This window comes from Arachis ipaensis, chromosome B9, assembly GCF_059453495.1.
Source record: "Arachis ipaensis isolate K30076 ecotype BB chromosome B9, ASM5945349v1, whole genome shotgun sequence".
NCBI classification, from domain to species: domain Eukaryota; kingdom Viridiplantae; phylum Streptophyta; class Magnoliopsida; order Fabales; family Fabaceae; genus Arachis; species Arachis ipaensis.
Window position 1 is genome coordinate 159952582 of NC_142444.1, and position 17467 is coordinate 159970048.

At 31.4% G+C, this 17467-nt stretch overlaps 1 protein-coding gene across 3 annotated transcripts; it reads left to right on the top strand.

Annotated features, from left to right (window-relative positions):
* The first annotated feature begins 4367 nt into the window (after positions 1 to 4367).
* RS41 (RNA-binding (RRM/RBD/RNP motifs) family protein) lies at positions 4368 to 8454 on the top strand. Of its 3 annotated transcripts, XM_088500035.1 has the most exons (8): positions 4368 to 4503; positions 4615 to 4718; positions 5163 to 5273; positions 6142 to 6479; positions 6704 to 6816; positions 6912 to 7144; positions 7431 to 8078; positions 8179 to 8454. In XM_088500035.1, exons 5-8 carry the CDS (start codon positions 6721 to 6723, stop codon positions 8201 to 8203), a joined length of 1002 nt encoding a protein of 333 aa, XP_088356161.1. In that variant the 5' UTR covers positions 4368 to 4503; positions 4615 to 4718; positions 5163 to 5273; positions 6142 to 6479; positions 6704 to 6720; the 3' UTR covers positions 8204 to 8454. The 3 variants fall into 3 exon arrangements, with proteins under 3 accessions (XP_088356161.1, XP_016175594.1, XP_088356160.1); XM_016320108.3 differs by lacking the exon at positions 6142 to 6479; XM_088500034.1 differs by lacking the exons at positions 4368 to 4503; positions 4615 to 4718; positions 5163 to 5273 and having other exon boundaries at positions 6362 to 6479; positions 6584 to 6816.
* The last annotated feature ends 9013 nt before the right edge of the window (positions 8455 to 17467 follow it).

Sequence of the window (17467 nt, forward strand, 5' to 3'; positions counted from 1 at the left end):
TTCATGTGAGGACTAGCTGAGATTTTAAAACTCTTGGTCAGTTGAACCACCAGTGCAGCTTTTAAGTTTGATCCTAGCTATGATGGTTCAAAACCAACAACCAGTGCTTCATCTGCAATATAAAGGAAAAAACGATTATTCAATTTGAATGTATTGTTCCTAAAAAATAAACAGGTTTACTAAAATGGAACTAATTCCATTCCTGATTGGAATAATAGCCTGTACAAATTAATTTTGCTGGTGGTGGTGACATCTCAATACAAATACGTGAAAGAAATGGAATTTCTCTTCTAAGATTCAGTCTGGATTTGATTTCAAGTCAGGGGGTGTGCAGCTTGTAAGAATTAGAGATGAAAGTGCCCAACAGATTGCATTTTCTATCCTTATTTTCCTCCCAAAGATCCTCAAAGATTTACTCGTGTACACCGAATATACGATGCAATCTATGCAGCAAAAGTGCTCCGGGATGTTAGTCTGCGTTTGTTTATATAAGTATGAGATACTTAGATAGGACATCAAAACATAAAATTGTATTTCGTGGACGTGATATGAATAGAAGCATTGTGTCTAGATATTAAATTAGTATATTTTGTGTTGATAAGAAGAATACAAAGATACTAATAAAAATATAATTTATTTTTTATTTCATTATTTTTGTTAATTTTTAGTATTATTTTTTTAATTTTTTTGAATGAAACAAAAATAAAATATAACACTAATTTTAGTCTTTATTATTTATGTCTTATTTTTAATCTTTTATCTTATCTTGTTTTCAAAATCAAATGCAGCATTATAGACAAAAAACTGCTTGAAAATGGACAAACTTAAATAAAACAGTAGAACAAATAGTGGGTTGGATCAAGAGAAAAACTAAAAAAGAAGAACAAAAATGACAAAATAGACAATTATTTTGAATACCATTTATAAAATTAGAGGGTCTATTATTTTTTTATTATCGTATAATAAATCTAATTATATATTTATTTAATTTAACATACGAAACAATTTTTTTGCATATTTTATTATCATTTTTTTCTTGAATTTTAAATAATCACAAAATATTATGTATATAAAAAAGTAATTATCATGTATTTGTTTATATATATATATATATATATAAAATTAATTTAGTAATTTATTTTTAGTATATCCATAACATAATTAAAAAAATAATTTATTACATCATTTTTATTTTCATAAAAGAATTAAACTTGATAAATATTTATATAATTATATAATATATTTAATTTATATTCCAAAATTTACTTTTATCCAAAATTTAACTATTTGTTGAATTGATTAAAGATGTAATCATATATATATACAAAAGTTACTATAAAATTGTTCATACCCTAATCCAAAAAATAATTAGGTCCAAAAAAAGTTAGCCCGAATTTTTATAAGAATTTTTATTTTTTCTGTCTATCGAATTTCATAGAGATCAGATTAAGCGACACTAATCCTACTCGAGTCCGACTTCATAGAGGTCAGATTATTAAACGACGTCAATTCTAACCCTATCTACTCGAATTAGTGAACTAATTCCTACAATCTATCCCATACTTTCAAAATGGAGATCTCAATAACCCTCCAACAAGGGGATGATTATCCACCATTAAAGGTGGAACTACTCTAAAAGATAGCATACACTAACATCCTCAAGTATATTCAGAACTCAATATACTAAAAATTTGCTTAAAATCTTTGCTAATTTAAGTATTAGAATATTTTGCAAGTATCGTCCCACCTCTTCACGAGAAACTCGGACGTCGGCACTTTCACACTAGCATAAGTCGAACGCTACTTTAGAAGAAGTCTAAATCTCACGTTCAGGCCAAAGTTACTGTTTCAGATAATCCTTAAAACAAAAACTATTTTCAATGGATTAAGTAAAGAACTAATTTTTCAACACTCTAACATACTGTTTGGAATAGAAGAATTTAGAAGGAAGAAAAATGTAAGAGAAGAAAATGGATGGAAAAGCCCATTTTTTATTTTTTGGATAAGAACAGAATTTGAGTGAAAAATAAAAATGTAGGCATGGGACTCTTGTAAATTTTTTCTTCTCAATGTTGGGAAGAAAATTGAGAAGAGAAGTGCAAACAAGGTTAAAATTTCACATTTATTCTTTCAATAACAGAAACCAAAATCCCTAACTCATTCTTTTTGAAAAATTAATTGTTGAGTTAAAAAATTAACTAAATTATTAATTAATGATGATAAACATTATTTTATTAGGTAAAATAAATTATTAGTGTTGATTATTTATGATGATATGTTGCAGGCCAAAAATAAATATAATGGAGCAGCCCAATTAGATGAAAATAAAAACAAGGCTGGTGAGTTAATAACACAAACGAAGCCCAAAAGGAAACAAAGCTGAGAAATCAAAACGGGCCAAGCAAATCATAACCCGATCCAAGCCCGATTTGATTTCAGCAAGCAAACCCCTATCAATTGCTTTACCAAAAGCAACGTTCACTTTTGTGCCTTGGTCAGAAATCAGAAAAAGTGAGAGAGAGATAGCTTCTTCCCTAAGCTAATCACCAAAGAAGTAAGAAAGAGAGAGATTAAGCTTGAAAGGTAGATGTCAAACCAAATCAAGCTTAATTAAGAAAAGATTAAAGGTAATCCATTTCCTTTTACATGCATCAGATCTTCTTCTCTTCATCTTCAACGTTCTGCCTATCCATTCTGAGATACATAGGAAAGATGTTGTCTGTTCTTCTATACTGTAAATCCACGGTCTTAAACATATATATCTTGGAGACCAAGTTAGTTTTCAAGGGACGAGATAAGGTTTTACCATTGGAAACTTTTGTTCATGATGACTTGTGGTTTTCGGTCAACCAAAGAGATCAAAAGCAAAGTCCTAAATTTAAGTAAAAATGGGAGAAAGTGAGCGGCTGGTGTTGGTGAAGCACACTGCTCAAGAAGTTGATCTAGGAAGAACAACCAAGCAACATTGAAGGAGATAAAAGAGGTTTGTTGTTCACTTAGAAGCTAAGGAGAGATAACCCAGTGTATTGAGGTTTTGTTCTGTGAAGAGCTCTGAAGAAGTTCCTCTACTTGGACAGTGCTTTCTTTCAAAGAAGCATTTCGCCAAAAATGAAGAACTGAATCAGAGACATGCAAATCTGATTTATCACATAGTAAAGAGGCTGCTGATGTAGTCAATCTCCTTCATGTTTGTTACAGATTGTATTTACTTTTTAATGTTTATCTTTCTGTAATTTCTTGAGTAAAAATGCATATTGAGAGAGTTAAAGTAAAAGCCAATAAGTGAAAAAGGTTGAGTGATACACTTGAGAGAAAAGTCTAGAGTTATTTTCAGATTTCTTTAGCTATGTTTGTGTCTTGTATCTTGTACCTGTGAGGTATCCCTTTCTTAGTTGGGTTAGCACTAAGAGTGAAGAGTTAGGTATTAGCATAGCCAATGTCAAGTTAGGTTAGAACTTGAGAGTGAAAGGATTAGGTCAATCCTGTGAAATTGGTGTATGTAATATTTTTAACTATAGTGGAAATTCCTCCATTGTTGTGGAGGAGACTGGACGTAGGTTGCATAGCACAAGGCAACTGAACCAGGATACATGCTGGTGTTAACTTTTCTCTTCTCTGCCATGTTCTGTTTTCTGATATTCATGAGACAAAAATAAATTATCTCATAAATTTTAGCTGATGAGTTCAAACAGAATCAGAATTGTAAGTATACTTAAAAGGGGTTATTTCAGTAACTAAAAGAAAGACATAGATTCAACCCCCTTCTTTAAGTCTACTACAACCTTCATTGATTTAAGTGTTTATTTAAAAAAAAAAGAAATGTTAGCAATTTTTAATGTTACTGTTTTTTTTTAAAGACGATTTAGTGATATTTTTCTTGCAATATAATTAAATAAATTAACAAAATAATGTATAAGTAATTTTTATTATTCTTTTACACAATTATTTATTTGTATTTGTTTAAAAAATAGAGATATATCTTTTCGGTTATGACATTTAAAATCTTAAAATATAATTTGGATTATTTTTTTATTAAAAAAATAATTTAAATATATTAATAAATTATAATTTATATATAATATATATAAAGATAATAGGGTAATTTTAATCTATTATATTTTTTTTTCTATTAAAAAAAAATTCTTCTTATTTTTTTTATACATTTTCTCTTTATCTAAATAACACAAAAAAAATTTATTTATTTATTATTTATTTTTTTTCTCTCATTTTTTTCCTCTTATTTTCGATCTAACACCCAAACATAAAGTGTAAATAATATTTTTCAACACTCTCAATGGACAAGAAGAGGGGCATTTATGCAAAACAAAAAAAAAAAGGGAACAAACTGAAGAAGGTTGTATATAAGATGGACACTTTCTCAGATCCGCATCTTTGTCTGGTCAACACAGCCAACTACTACCTAAAATATCTCTCTCTGCACTTTAGGGTTCCTCCTCCTCCTCTCTCTCTCTCTCTCTCTCTCTCTCTCGCCTGTTAGCCAAGGTAATAATCCCTCGCTCCTTCATTTCCCACCATCTAATCTCGTTTTCTTCGCTTCGAATTTCCACTCAATTTTTTTTCTCTTTTATTTTGTGGATTCTATTTAATTTACAGGAAAATCCGAGATCTGGAATCTGCAGGCGTTGGATTCGAGTTTCTGATTCTTGCTGCTGTCTATTGTAGATCTGACAGCTCTCTTACTTGACCTCTGCTACAAGGTGCGTTTTTTAATCTATTTCTTTGAATTATGCTCTGCCCCTTTTATTGTTTAACATTAATTTTAATTGATTTATGTGGCTAGCTGAATGAGCTAGATTATATAGCTGTCTTACAAACGAGAATGTGAGGATTTGTTGAATGTTGAGAGAATTCGAAATAATCTGAAAGTGTATAATGGGAATGTGATTTTCTGATTATGAAAATTTGCATGTGAGGCTTAATATTTATTTGTAGATTTTTATCTTGGTTGTGCAATGTCTTTTGACAGATTGGTTATACTCGTTTCTATCCAGACGTTATCTATAATCTTTTCAGGGATGGTATAGGATAGCAGTATTATTGTTAGTTTGATTATGGAATCGATCTAATCTGACAATTATCTAGTTATGCTTATCCATGCTTCAACCTCGTTGGCACTAAACGTTGCATCATACATCTTGTAGGAAAAATGAGGCCTATCTTCTGTGGAAATTTTGAATATGATGCCCGGCAGTCTGAGCTGGAGCGGCTTTTTAAGCGATATGGGAAGGTTGATAGGGTGGATATGAAGTCTGGTAAGTGCTTTGGTTTTTGTTTTCCTTGCTTTATCTCCCAAGTTTCTTCTGTTCACTTTAAGCTGGCTCTCTGTGAGTGTATTGGATAGGAGATTTTGATGAACTGGGTACTTGAGGTTGAACTCGGATGTTTGACCTGTTGGATTTTACACTACTTCAGAAGTTTACTTGTGGAATATTACTTTTTAACATCTGAGATATGCTCTATCCTTAAACTGAACAGCCTCCTTAATCTTTGAGACAGCAGGTTTATTATGGTTAATATTCATTCTATTTGGGTTTATTGCCTTTCGGTTGGTTCAATCTAATTGACTAATTGTTAAGGAGAGACCGATATTATTGGTACTTAAAACTATAGTAAATTAATATCCATACGACTAAATTCAGAAACAAACAAGAAATTACTTATTATCATCTATGCTCCAGGGGATTTCAGGATAAATGATGGTGGGACAGGGTCTCATGGGAGAACTCTCTGTATTATAAGATTCGGTTGTTATAATAATAAATTGGTTAGTTTATAATATAAGTGTTTGACTTGGGAACTGAAAACACCTAATAATAAAAGTACCTGTGCCGTTTCATCATCCGGAACACAAGTTTGTAGGTGAGAATAAGGAAAAAAAAATTCACACCTCACATATTTGCTTAGACCTGTAAAACGTCCACCAGCGGGGAGGAGCGATTGCAGCCTTATCTGATATTCGGCATCATAATGTGGTTCCGCAGCCAGCTTGGTGATTCAGTTTCAAGAGTTGGACCAGCACCTTGTTGAGCATTTGTGGGGGGTTCAAGATATTTTTTAAAAGTAAAAAAATAATGTTTTTTGAAGCATCGGCCCCCATACTCAACATTTTCTTTGACGCAGGAATATTTTGGCATATCCATTTACTCCCAAGCTAATGGATGGGATTTTCAGAAATCCATTCCTGCCTGAGATGCACATTCTTCTTTAATTGAAGAATCATTCAATTTGATCTGCAATGGCACAACCGTTCCACGTATTCCTCAGTCACATATGCCCTTCACTTTTCGTGCCTTTTGCCCAGCCTTCAATCTCAGACATCTTTTGAGGTTGACATATTTGCCAACCTCACAGCAGAGGCAGCAGGATAGATGGAGAGGGCACTCACTTTCCATTGACCCCACCATGACTCCTACTCTTTTGGATTCTTGTTCTTGACACCAATTTGTTTAATACTCAAGGTCTGTTACTACTTCTATTGGTCAAATTAGTTTATAGAAGTAAGGAGGTTTACCAAAATTTTTAATTTACGAGTTACTTTGTGTTGATGATGGTTTGTCTGTAGCTGAAGGGCCAGTTGTTCGATACAAGTTGAAGTGTTTGTGGACTGGGCCCATTGATCAAGTTGTCTCATCTTTTTGTTAGTATTCAATGCTTAATTTAGCATACTTTGCTTGGTTTGTAGGATTTGCTTTTATTTATATGGAAGATGACAGAGATGCTGAGGCTGCAATTCGTGCCCTCGATCGTATTGAATTTGGTCGGAAGGGTCGCAGGCTTCGTGTTGAATGGACAAAGGTGAGACATTATTTATGGTTGTTGATGAGAGTACTTGTTAATCATTTTGTTGCCATTTATGTTTTCATCAACATTGAACATACTGTGTTATACAGCATGAGCGTGGCATCAGAAGACCTGCTAGTTCAAGAAGATCAGCTAATGGGAGGCCATCAAAGACCTTATTTGTTATTAATTTTGATACATACCATACCAGAACAAGGGACTTGGAGCGGCACTTTGAGCCATATGGTAAGATAACCAGTGTGAGGATCAGAAGGAATTTTGCTTTTGTTCAGTATGAATCAGAGGATGATGCTAGCAGAGCACTGGAAGCTACAAATATGAGGTAATTTGATGTATTTAAAAATATTTTATGATTGGAAATTTCAAGCATCTTTGATCAAGATATTTTTGACATCTGAAATTTTTCCTTGGCCTTTAATAAGTACTTGACCATTATTAAGAGGTTCTGTGGGGTTGGCTTTTTCTTGCTCACCGTGTTCTGTTGCGATTATGGGTGCCCTTTAGTTCTTACTAATTTCATCTTCCCAGTATACTCTAGTAGTTAGCTTATGGTTGGACTTATAACATTCAATTTTTTTTATTTACTTTTTTCAAATTTTAACGTGCAGCAAGTTATTGGATCGGGTTATTTCAGTTGAGTTTGCTGTTAAAGATGATGACGACAGGCGAGGTGGACATAGTCCTGGGAGAGGTCATGATCGTCAGCGTGACAGGAGCCGTGATGGAAGGCGGTCACCCAGTCCATATCACAGAGAAAGGGGTAGCCCTGATTATGGCCGTGGGCCTAGTCCATATAAGAGGGAAAGGGGCAGTCCTGACTATGGCCGAGGCCGCAGCCGTAGTCGTAGCCATAGTCCCCTTCGAAGAGAGCAGCAAGTTAGTCCTGCTTATGGGCGTAGAAGCGCTAGTCCATATGGAAGACAGAGGGATGGCCCTGATCCTTCCCGTGGGTCTAGCAGAAGCCCTTACCACAAAGAGCGTGGGAGAGCTGACCATGGAATCTCTCCTTCCCATAGTCCTGATGGAAGGGAGACAAGCCCCCAAAATGGCCGTGGTCCTAGTCGAAGTCCTTATGATACTCAGAAGGCTAGCCCTGTAAATGGCCCCGAGACCAGGGATAGTCCCGATGGAAAAGGGAACCCTAGCCCTTACAATGGTTATAAAGGAAGCCCAGGAAGCCCAAACACGGGGCCTGAACCAAGGGATAGCCCCAACTATAGTGGTCCTGAAAGTCCCATGCATGAAGCATATCACAGGTTTCCATAATTTGTATTTGTTTTTACCCATTTTTGTGTCTCCTTTTTAAGATACTTGTCTGAAATTGTTTCGCACTTTTTCCTATTTGTGATAATGCAGTCAGTCGCCCCCTGCAGAAGAATGATTCCGGTCTGTGGATGACAAAGCCAGAAGGGCCAATTGAATTGTAATATTGGGTTATGGCAGGACAACATTTTTTTGTCTTGTTTTGATCAGAGTACTTTAGCGTAGTGGGGATAAAGATCTGGAACTTGTGATGATGATGTTGCAACTGATTAGTCTTTCTATTCATTTAGATAGTTTCATGTTTCGTTGTCTGCTTAATATTGTAGAATCTGTTTACAGTGAAATAGATGGCACTTTATATATCTTTAATCATCAATGGTTTTTTTTTTTTTTGGGTTTATCCAAACGGTATCCCTCAACCCGACAGGTTAAGGACTAATCCGTCGCGGATCTGAGCTCCATTTAAGGGTCTGTTGGTGGCCAATGAGTTGCTGCATGCACAAGGCGGGGTTCGAACTCCCGGCACTTGTTTAAGCAGACGAGTGAGTTGATTACTCGACTAACCTAAATTGGTTTAATCATCAATGTTAGTCATACAAATGTTGCATTATTGCCGTATTTTTAAAGCCTAAATTTGATCCTAGAACCTAAATTTGAGACTTTCAGTTAAGAGACAGAAATATTTATTATTTTAACTAATTGCAAGTTGGTATTCTGAATTGAAAGTGAGTACGCTACTAAATAATTACTTTATATCTATGATTTGATTCGAAAATGATTGGAATCTTAACTTTCAATATATGACCCCATTTCCCATGAAGAAAAAAAAAGAAAAATAATGCTGTAGGGATCACGGGATGCTATGAATGTCATATATGTTCAAGATTTAATATCTTAACTGTAGTTTATTCCCATTTTCAGACATAAATGATATTTTTTCGACAATATAGAAATTTAGATTATAGGATTTATTTTGTGTTATATATTAGTTATTATATTACATATCTCTTATATTTTTAAATATAATATTAAATTGAACATATGGAAGCATTTTTCCTTTTAATAACTTTAGACCAGAGACACGTGAAAGTACTTTAATGAGTGAATTGAACATTACATCACATTCAAATCTTCAAAAATGAACGCAGCCAGATCAATGTGAAACTAAACAAACTCATTAACTGATAACTTTTACATATTTATATATTAATTATTAGCTCTTCAAGTATTGACAGAGAGGCTTATCTGATTGACAAAAAGTTTAACACTGGTAAGTTTAGACGGAAAGTAATAAAAGAACAAGAGATTTCATATTTCAGATAAAGATTCACAAAAATTAAGACGTGGAAAGTTATATTTACTTCTGTTCTTTTCTTTTATAGGTGTAAAGAGACTAGCTAGTTACGTGCATGATTGTGTGAATGTGCCTTATTACTTTTCTCTTCAATTTAATATCAGTATGTACTTGCGTCACAAGATTAAAGGACATTTAGTGCCACTAATAAGACTATAGTTGTGTATATAAGAACTTGCCTTATTTAGCATTAATTAATTGTCACAATAATTAATAAATGTTAAATAAGGCAAGTTATGACTGTTTTTGGCAGATTTTCTTTGGTTACCAAACATTTTCGAATAAAATAATTCCACTAAACGGAAGCTACCTAGGTACCCTTTGAGTATAGTAAGAAAAATAAATTGAAACAGATACATTAATAGCATTGTTAGTAATTAAGATGAAGGTAATGTTATTTGAAAAAATAAACCTATTTGTGTATTGATAAAGTGGCATGGGAAATTAATGGCTTTTACTAATTAATGTGACTAAGTCAACAGAAGAATTTCAAAGATCTTTGTTATTGTAAGTTCTTAGTATGCTAAAGGATAATATCTAAAGTGTTTTAAACTATGGCATAAGATGTAAAATGATATCCATTAGTCTGAAATTTTAAGAAGTGAAATCTTTGATAACATCCCTGCTAAGTGTTAGACCTATGAACATGTAACATAAAGATATATATTAATTAACCAAATCAAATCTCATGTGTCTCTTGGACCTTTCCTTTGAAAATTAAAGATCTAGCTATTGTAGTGTCGGAAAACTTTGTAAGTAATGACCAAAGCTTTTCACTAAGCTTATCGTCTTGCTAGAAACCCTTAGATGGATGTGTTATCAATGTATATCCATTTTCAACGTTTAACACTATGGTCTATGGTCATATCAAAAGGTTTTTTCATCGTTCAACACGTTCAAACAAAGAGAACTCCTAGCCGCATCTTTAGAAGCCATTTTTCTGGACGCTTCTTTTTTAATTTGTTAATTTTATTTGGGTTCTCCTGTATATATATATATATATATATATATATATATATATATATATATATATATATATATGCAATATGTATGATTAGTTAATTAACTACATTGTAGCAATTATTCTTTGCTTTTTGACTAATTAAATTGTTTTCGAACAATGTGATGATGGCTCATGCTGCTGTTATTAATTAAGATCATCATACAAAAAATCAAGATTATTCCTGTCAAATATATACTATTTTTTTTCAGTTCCTTAAAAACTCGTATTATTATCATCATATAACAGGAATTTAGTTAGAAAATTTTCCCTTGTAATATCTGAATTAGTAGTTAAATTACTTGGACTACTTTTTTTTTTTTGAATCAAAATAAGTTCAACACACTAATGTGGAGCAACGGAATAGACAACAAGTACTTCATAAAAATACATAAAAACATAAAACATAAAATCTTTGTAACTTTTGGCACTGCCATCAACCACCAAAAGGATCACTATCGGTCCATTCGTTGTAACTCAGAATCATCTTCCTTATTATGAACTCCACACCTGTTTCCTGATTATTGAAGATCCTAGCATTGCGTTCCACCAAAATGTTCCAAATAATTGCAAAGAACCCGGCAACCATTTCTTCTGATCTTGTTTCCGCTTATGCCTACCGGTCCACCGCTCAAACAGTTCCCTTATGGTTTCAGGAATAAGCCACACCTCCCCAAAAGACCTCAACCAACTGCACCACACCTGCCATGTTAGTTTACATAGTAGAAATAAATGCTCTACCAACTCTATCTCCTTCTTACAGAGTACACAGAGATTATCACTGGGCCTAATAACGTCTAGTCTACTCAACATCTCCTTAGTATTCATTCTACCAATAAGTACAAACCACCCAAAAACATCAATTCTCGGCGGTACCACTCCTCTCCAAACTGAACTTGTGAAACTGTAGCTCGTTATCTCATCCGACAGAGTCTCCGATTGTAGGATCTGCACAACAAACTTGGTAGAAAATACTCTTTTACTATCAAACTTCCAAACCATATTATCATCTTTACCATTTGACAACTTCACCGGCCTTAATCGCTCATGAAGTTGGTGGACAAGTTCCAGCTCCCATTGGAACAACTCTCTCCGCCACTGAAAGTTCCATATCCACTCAAGCTCGCCATCCCAAAATCCACAATCTCCTATCATCGATCCTTGCTGATTTGAAATAGAGAATAGTCTTGAAAAAGCCACCTTCAAAGAGCCACCTTGCAATCAGTTATCTTTTTAAAACAGGATACTCTTTCCATCTCCTACCTCCATCGCCAGGCCACTAAACATTTTGTTTTTTATCCTCTGCTCTTTTATCTCCTACTTGGACTACTTTATCTTGTGTGAAAAGGGATTGGATAGATGTACTACTTATTCAAAAGTTATAATAATAATATTAATAATCATTTGTTAGATTTGGAATGTAGATCACGATCTTTTTGGGGTTTGATTGGTCACCTTTTAATTAGATGGATAGAGCTTGGGTCCAATCTATAACGAGAAAACGAACATTCCCTTTTTGACTTTTGCATAGTCATCAAATCATACTGATTTGGTGATTTACTAGCAACTAACTAAAGTTACTTTCGGAGAAGATGAAACCTCATGACTTCAGTTATTACTTTCATATGTTTGTAATGTTATTAACATACATTAATTAAATGCACTAAGCATATGAGCCATGACACATGATCCATGCAATATGCTAAGGTACATGGTGCGTGCATGCGTGTCTTTTTAATTTTCTCACTAAATAAAAAACTTCATGAATACATTTATTTTTCGACTATTCTACGTGTATATCAAAATCAGTTATTAAAGTTAGCTATCAGTGTAAAATATATGTTGTAATATAAATACATATTGAAAATAAATTAAACCATATATGTATTTATACACAAATATATTGGTGGCTGATTTTAATAACTAATTTTGATCTACGAATAGTAGTTTTAAGAAAAATGTTTGGTAACCAAAGAAAATCAACCAAAAACAGTCATAACTTGCCTTATTTATCATTCATAATTGTTACGACAATTAATTAATGCTAAATAAGACAAGTTCTACTATTTTTTTTTTGTTTACCTAGCATTACCCAATTTTAAATTGTTTTTATTATCAATCCCTTATGCTTTGTTCCTTTAATCCACTACATAATGTCGTTAACTTAGTCATCAATTAAGCTAGACTCAAACTAAACAATTATGTATATTAAGTGGGGACCTTATAAAATAAGATTTTAATTAAAATTAGAGCGGGGTTGATATAAGGGACCTTGGTTAACAAAACAAAGATAACAGAGAAAACTATATATTATAGACATAATTTAACGAAATAATTGCCGCGAGCATGGGAATAACAGAAACTATGGGCTTTCTCTTTTATATTTTCCTATGGAGAAACCATGGGCAGTTATTGCAACCTATGAAAACAAGATTTGGAAAGTCAATCATTCCCAATCTTGGCTCTATCATCTATGTATGGCTTCTCATTATATGTGTTTATAATGGACATATATATATATATATGTATAAGTAATCATATACTTCGGAAAAAATAAAACATAGATTACCATGTACGGACTCACTGCACAACCTTAAGGTCCATTTACTAATTATTATTCTATTTGGTTTTCGTATTATTATATTAAGATTAAGATATGGAATAATCTCAGAAGGTCCAATCCTTTTTTCTATTTGAAAAATAAAAGTTATATATAACTTTTATCAAGAAGCATGTTCGGAAAAGAATCTGTGAGCTCGGATTAATTTGTTTTAAATTTTTAATAGTTCTACAATTAAAAAGATCCAGATAGCTTTAAAAAAAAAAAAAAAAATCCTGATTTCCTTAAATTAATGCTAATATCATTGCAAAGTATAGTTTTATAAGAATGGTTTACACAGAAAATATATATATGTGTGCATGTATATTATTTAGACATCTTTTAACAGACATCGCGAGTTGCCATATATGATTAATTATTGGTGATATATAATATTAATGTGAATAAATTATTATATGATCATAGAGCTCCATATATGTGTTGCAATAACTACTATTCTTAATTTCTTATTATTGAATATGAGTACAATTTTCATGGTGTTTTTTATTAGTATTATATAATTTTTTTATGAAGAGTGTTAGGGAGCCAACATTTTTATTAAATTATGGTCAGCACTTAATCATTAAAAAGAACGAAAATATTTGGTAACCAAAGAAAAACAGCAAAAAATAGTCATAACTTTTTTATTTAGCATTCATTAATTGTTGCGATAATTAATTAATGCTAAATAAGGCAACTTTTGACTTTTTTGTCTACCTAGTATTATCCTTAAATAATGCTAAAAAGAAATTGAATGATTCTACATCATTAAATGCAATTTTATACTATTAAAAAATATTATTGATAACTAATTGATGGCTAAAAATCACAAAATCTAGACTTTCTCATTTTTTATTATTTGGCCTCCTGAAATGGTGGGGGGGAATGTGGGATCAATTGGATTGCTGAGAGTGAAGCCCTGCTTCTTACTACACTCTTCCTTCTCTAGGCCCAAATAAAGCATTGTTATTTAATTAATATATCATGAGAGATTTTTCTTTTTTAAAGTATTTATTCAATTATTAGTATATAAATGAAAAATTATTTATTTAAGTGACATATTTATTTATTAAAAAATGCATTAGTAAATATTGTAATTTGTAAATCTCAGTTGTGTAAATAATTAATTTTGGTAGGGTGAAAGAAACTTTTCCACATACATTATTCAAATTTAGAAGTATATAACCAAAACATTCAATTATTTGTATCTAATCTTTCGACGTAATGAACGTAATCAACATATATTCATGAAAATATTCAAAAATAAAAAATAAAAGATAAAGAAAAAGGAAGAAGCTAATTTGTAGTACCGTGAGCGTGCGCATGCGATTGCAATGCATGTAGTAATAACAATAACAACGTCAAATTTATTCTTTGTAATAGAACAGGCTATGATTATTTTTTTTATCAAAAAATAGGATACTCGAATCCACAATTTTTTAATTAAATATGAGGAGATTATGTCATTTAAGTTATAATTCATCGGCAACAGGCTATAATTATACTTGAATTTAAACTTTAGATAATAATAATATTTTCATATTTTTTATTATTTTAAATTTATAAACTTTATAACATTACTAAGTAATTAAAATATTATATAAATAATATTTAAAAAATATTATTTATATATTAAAATTAATTATTATTTATAAATAAATATATATAATTTAATTTATTATTTAATATATATTTTATATTAATAATTAATTTTAATAGTTGATTTTGATGGTACGAGGATTATTATTAATATAGAGAGGGAGTAACTCTGAAATTTTTGGCTTATTGGACAAGGGAACATTCGGATTGTACCATGTCTTTCCAGGATTGGTACTTTGTGAAAGAATTTCTTCCTTCCCTTTCGGTGAATTCCATCTAGAATTTTTAAAGATAAAAATTTAGGTACAGTTAATTTTACGTAAAATTTGATAATTAAAAATTATTAAATAATTTAAATAATTTAATTAAATTTTTATTTAACAGTTTAATTGTCAACTCCACGTAAAGACGTAAAATATTTAAATTTGGGCTGGATTTTATTATTATTATTATTATTATTATTATGGAGATTATTTTGAGAACTCAAGTCCAACTTGGATAACACCTTCGAAAAGACCGAACTAAGACTTGGTCAACCCAATATTTAGTTCATACATTTGAATTTAAATGTTATTATGTGTGGTTACTTTGCAGTATTTAATATATAGAGAGAGTAAAATTCTTGTAATGTAGGGATTTCCTAGAGCGCATTTCTTCAACTAATAAAGATTTTCAAATTTCTTATTTAATCAATTAAAATAGGAAGAAATATAAAAAATTAATTTTTAAGTGATTAATATTAGTCAATTCTTTATTATATTTTCTAACTCTTATTGTTTTTTAGAGAATTTAGAATTAAAAAAAAATAGGTGATGTTGGTTGAAAATATTCGTGTTATAAACTAACATTTAAAATAATTATGTAAATTCTAAACCGGAACAAATTAATCCAAAATATAATTCAAATTCAGTTCATGAAACCTCAATGAAAAACTTTAAATTGGAGGGAGTATATATAGCTTAATTTTTTTTTTTTTTCAAATGACATGATCAAACATGTATTTTCATCATATAATCTTTAAATAGGAGCCAAAATAAAATACGTGAACTAATAAATTATTTGATGATAAAATCATCACACTTGATTATGTTAAATAAAAGGTAAAATTAAAAGTATCCATAAATAAATGCCCATCACCCTTGAACTGAAAATACCTAATTCTTCCAAAAAAGCACAGCACCTTATTAGTCATTATCCTACATTCTATAGTATATTAAGGATTCTAGAATTCCCATTTTATTATAACAAAAAGCTTGTAAAGCGATTGGAAGTCTAATTGTTTTCACATCCTAATTAAGGTGTCTTGCCTGATTTTGAATAAACCTTTTCAACCGCGTGCTTAGGTAAACTTGCAAAACCAATTAATTAACATAATTATTTTATTCTCTTTATATATACACGTTTTATTATTCAACCATATTATATGTACACTAAAATTAGCTACCAAAATCAGTTATTAGTATAAATATATATTGAAATATAAATATACATTAAAAATAAATTAAATCATACACATATGAAATAATACTCAATTTGGTCCCTGAACTTATACGCGAGTCTCAATTTAGTTCCTAAAGTTTCAATTGCCTCTATTTAGTCCCCTAACTTTGTGAACATAACTCATGTTAGTCCTTGAAACAATTTTCAACGTACAAACATTAACAGAACATTGTCGTGACAGCCGGATGCCACACTAAACTTTGTAAAATAATGTCGTTTTGGTTTTGGTACTCAAATAACCTAAAAACAACATCCTAAATGGTGTTTATTAAAATGTTACCTAACAAAATAAGTAATACGATGTCGGCTTTGAGCTATTTAAATGTCAAAACTAAAATTGCATCATTTTACAAGTTTTAACGTGATATGTGATAGTCTACAACAGCGCTTTATTAACGTTTTTATACTAAAAATGGTCTTAGGAACTAATATGAGGCACGTTTATAAACTTTGGGGACTAAATAGAGACAATTGAAACACCAGAGACTAAATTGAGACTCGCGTGTAAGTTCAGAGACCAAATTGAATATTATTTCTACACATATTTATACATAAATACATTAATAACTGAATATAATGGTTGATTTTAGTGTACGAATAATATTTTTGAATTACTTTAAAAGATATGAGGGTTACCATTGACATGTTACTATATATCTAGGGAGAGAGAAGGAATGTCTCCCAAGTTCCCACCCTGTTTCCGGTCACGTGCGCAGTTATTTTCTTATCTCCGAAGGTTCATAAAATGAAATAACGAAAATACTAGAAGCCGATTAAATCTAGCGAGAAACGTTAATAGGCTTAATACAAGAGACAAAGGTATAGCCTTAAGGCTGAGAGATTATACTAAGTCAGAGAAAAAGGTTGTCTCAGGCTGTCTCTAGCTAATGAATGAGACAAATTAGGTTTTGGAAGTAAACAAGAAGATTAGCATTAACTAAGCATGAAATAGTGGTGATATATATGAAGGGGTTGAACATGGATGGAGTCATAGAGAGAGAGTATTTGGATTTTGGTTTCCTTCCAAAAATGGGATCATTGTATGCTTCTATAAATGTCCAAAAGACCACCTTGTTTTGTACCTCTGCCTCTCTAATTCTGACCCCTTTACAGTATCACTTTCGGATTATATGTGCAGTGCATTTCTTACAACCACATGCCCCTTTACTTTTCATTTATTACAAATTAAACTACTTGTTAAGTCAGCAATTAATCTCTAATTTACTATTTAGTTATTAATTAGGCCGGTTATTCATGCTTGTGATTTGGACTCGGCTCTCCCTATAAATTGAAACCCCCCACCAAGTCATTCAACTCACTCCCTCTCCTC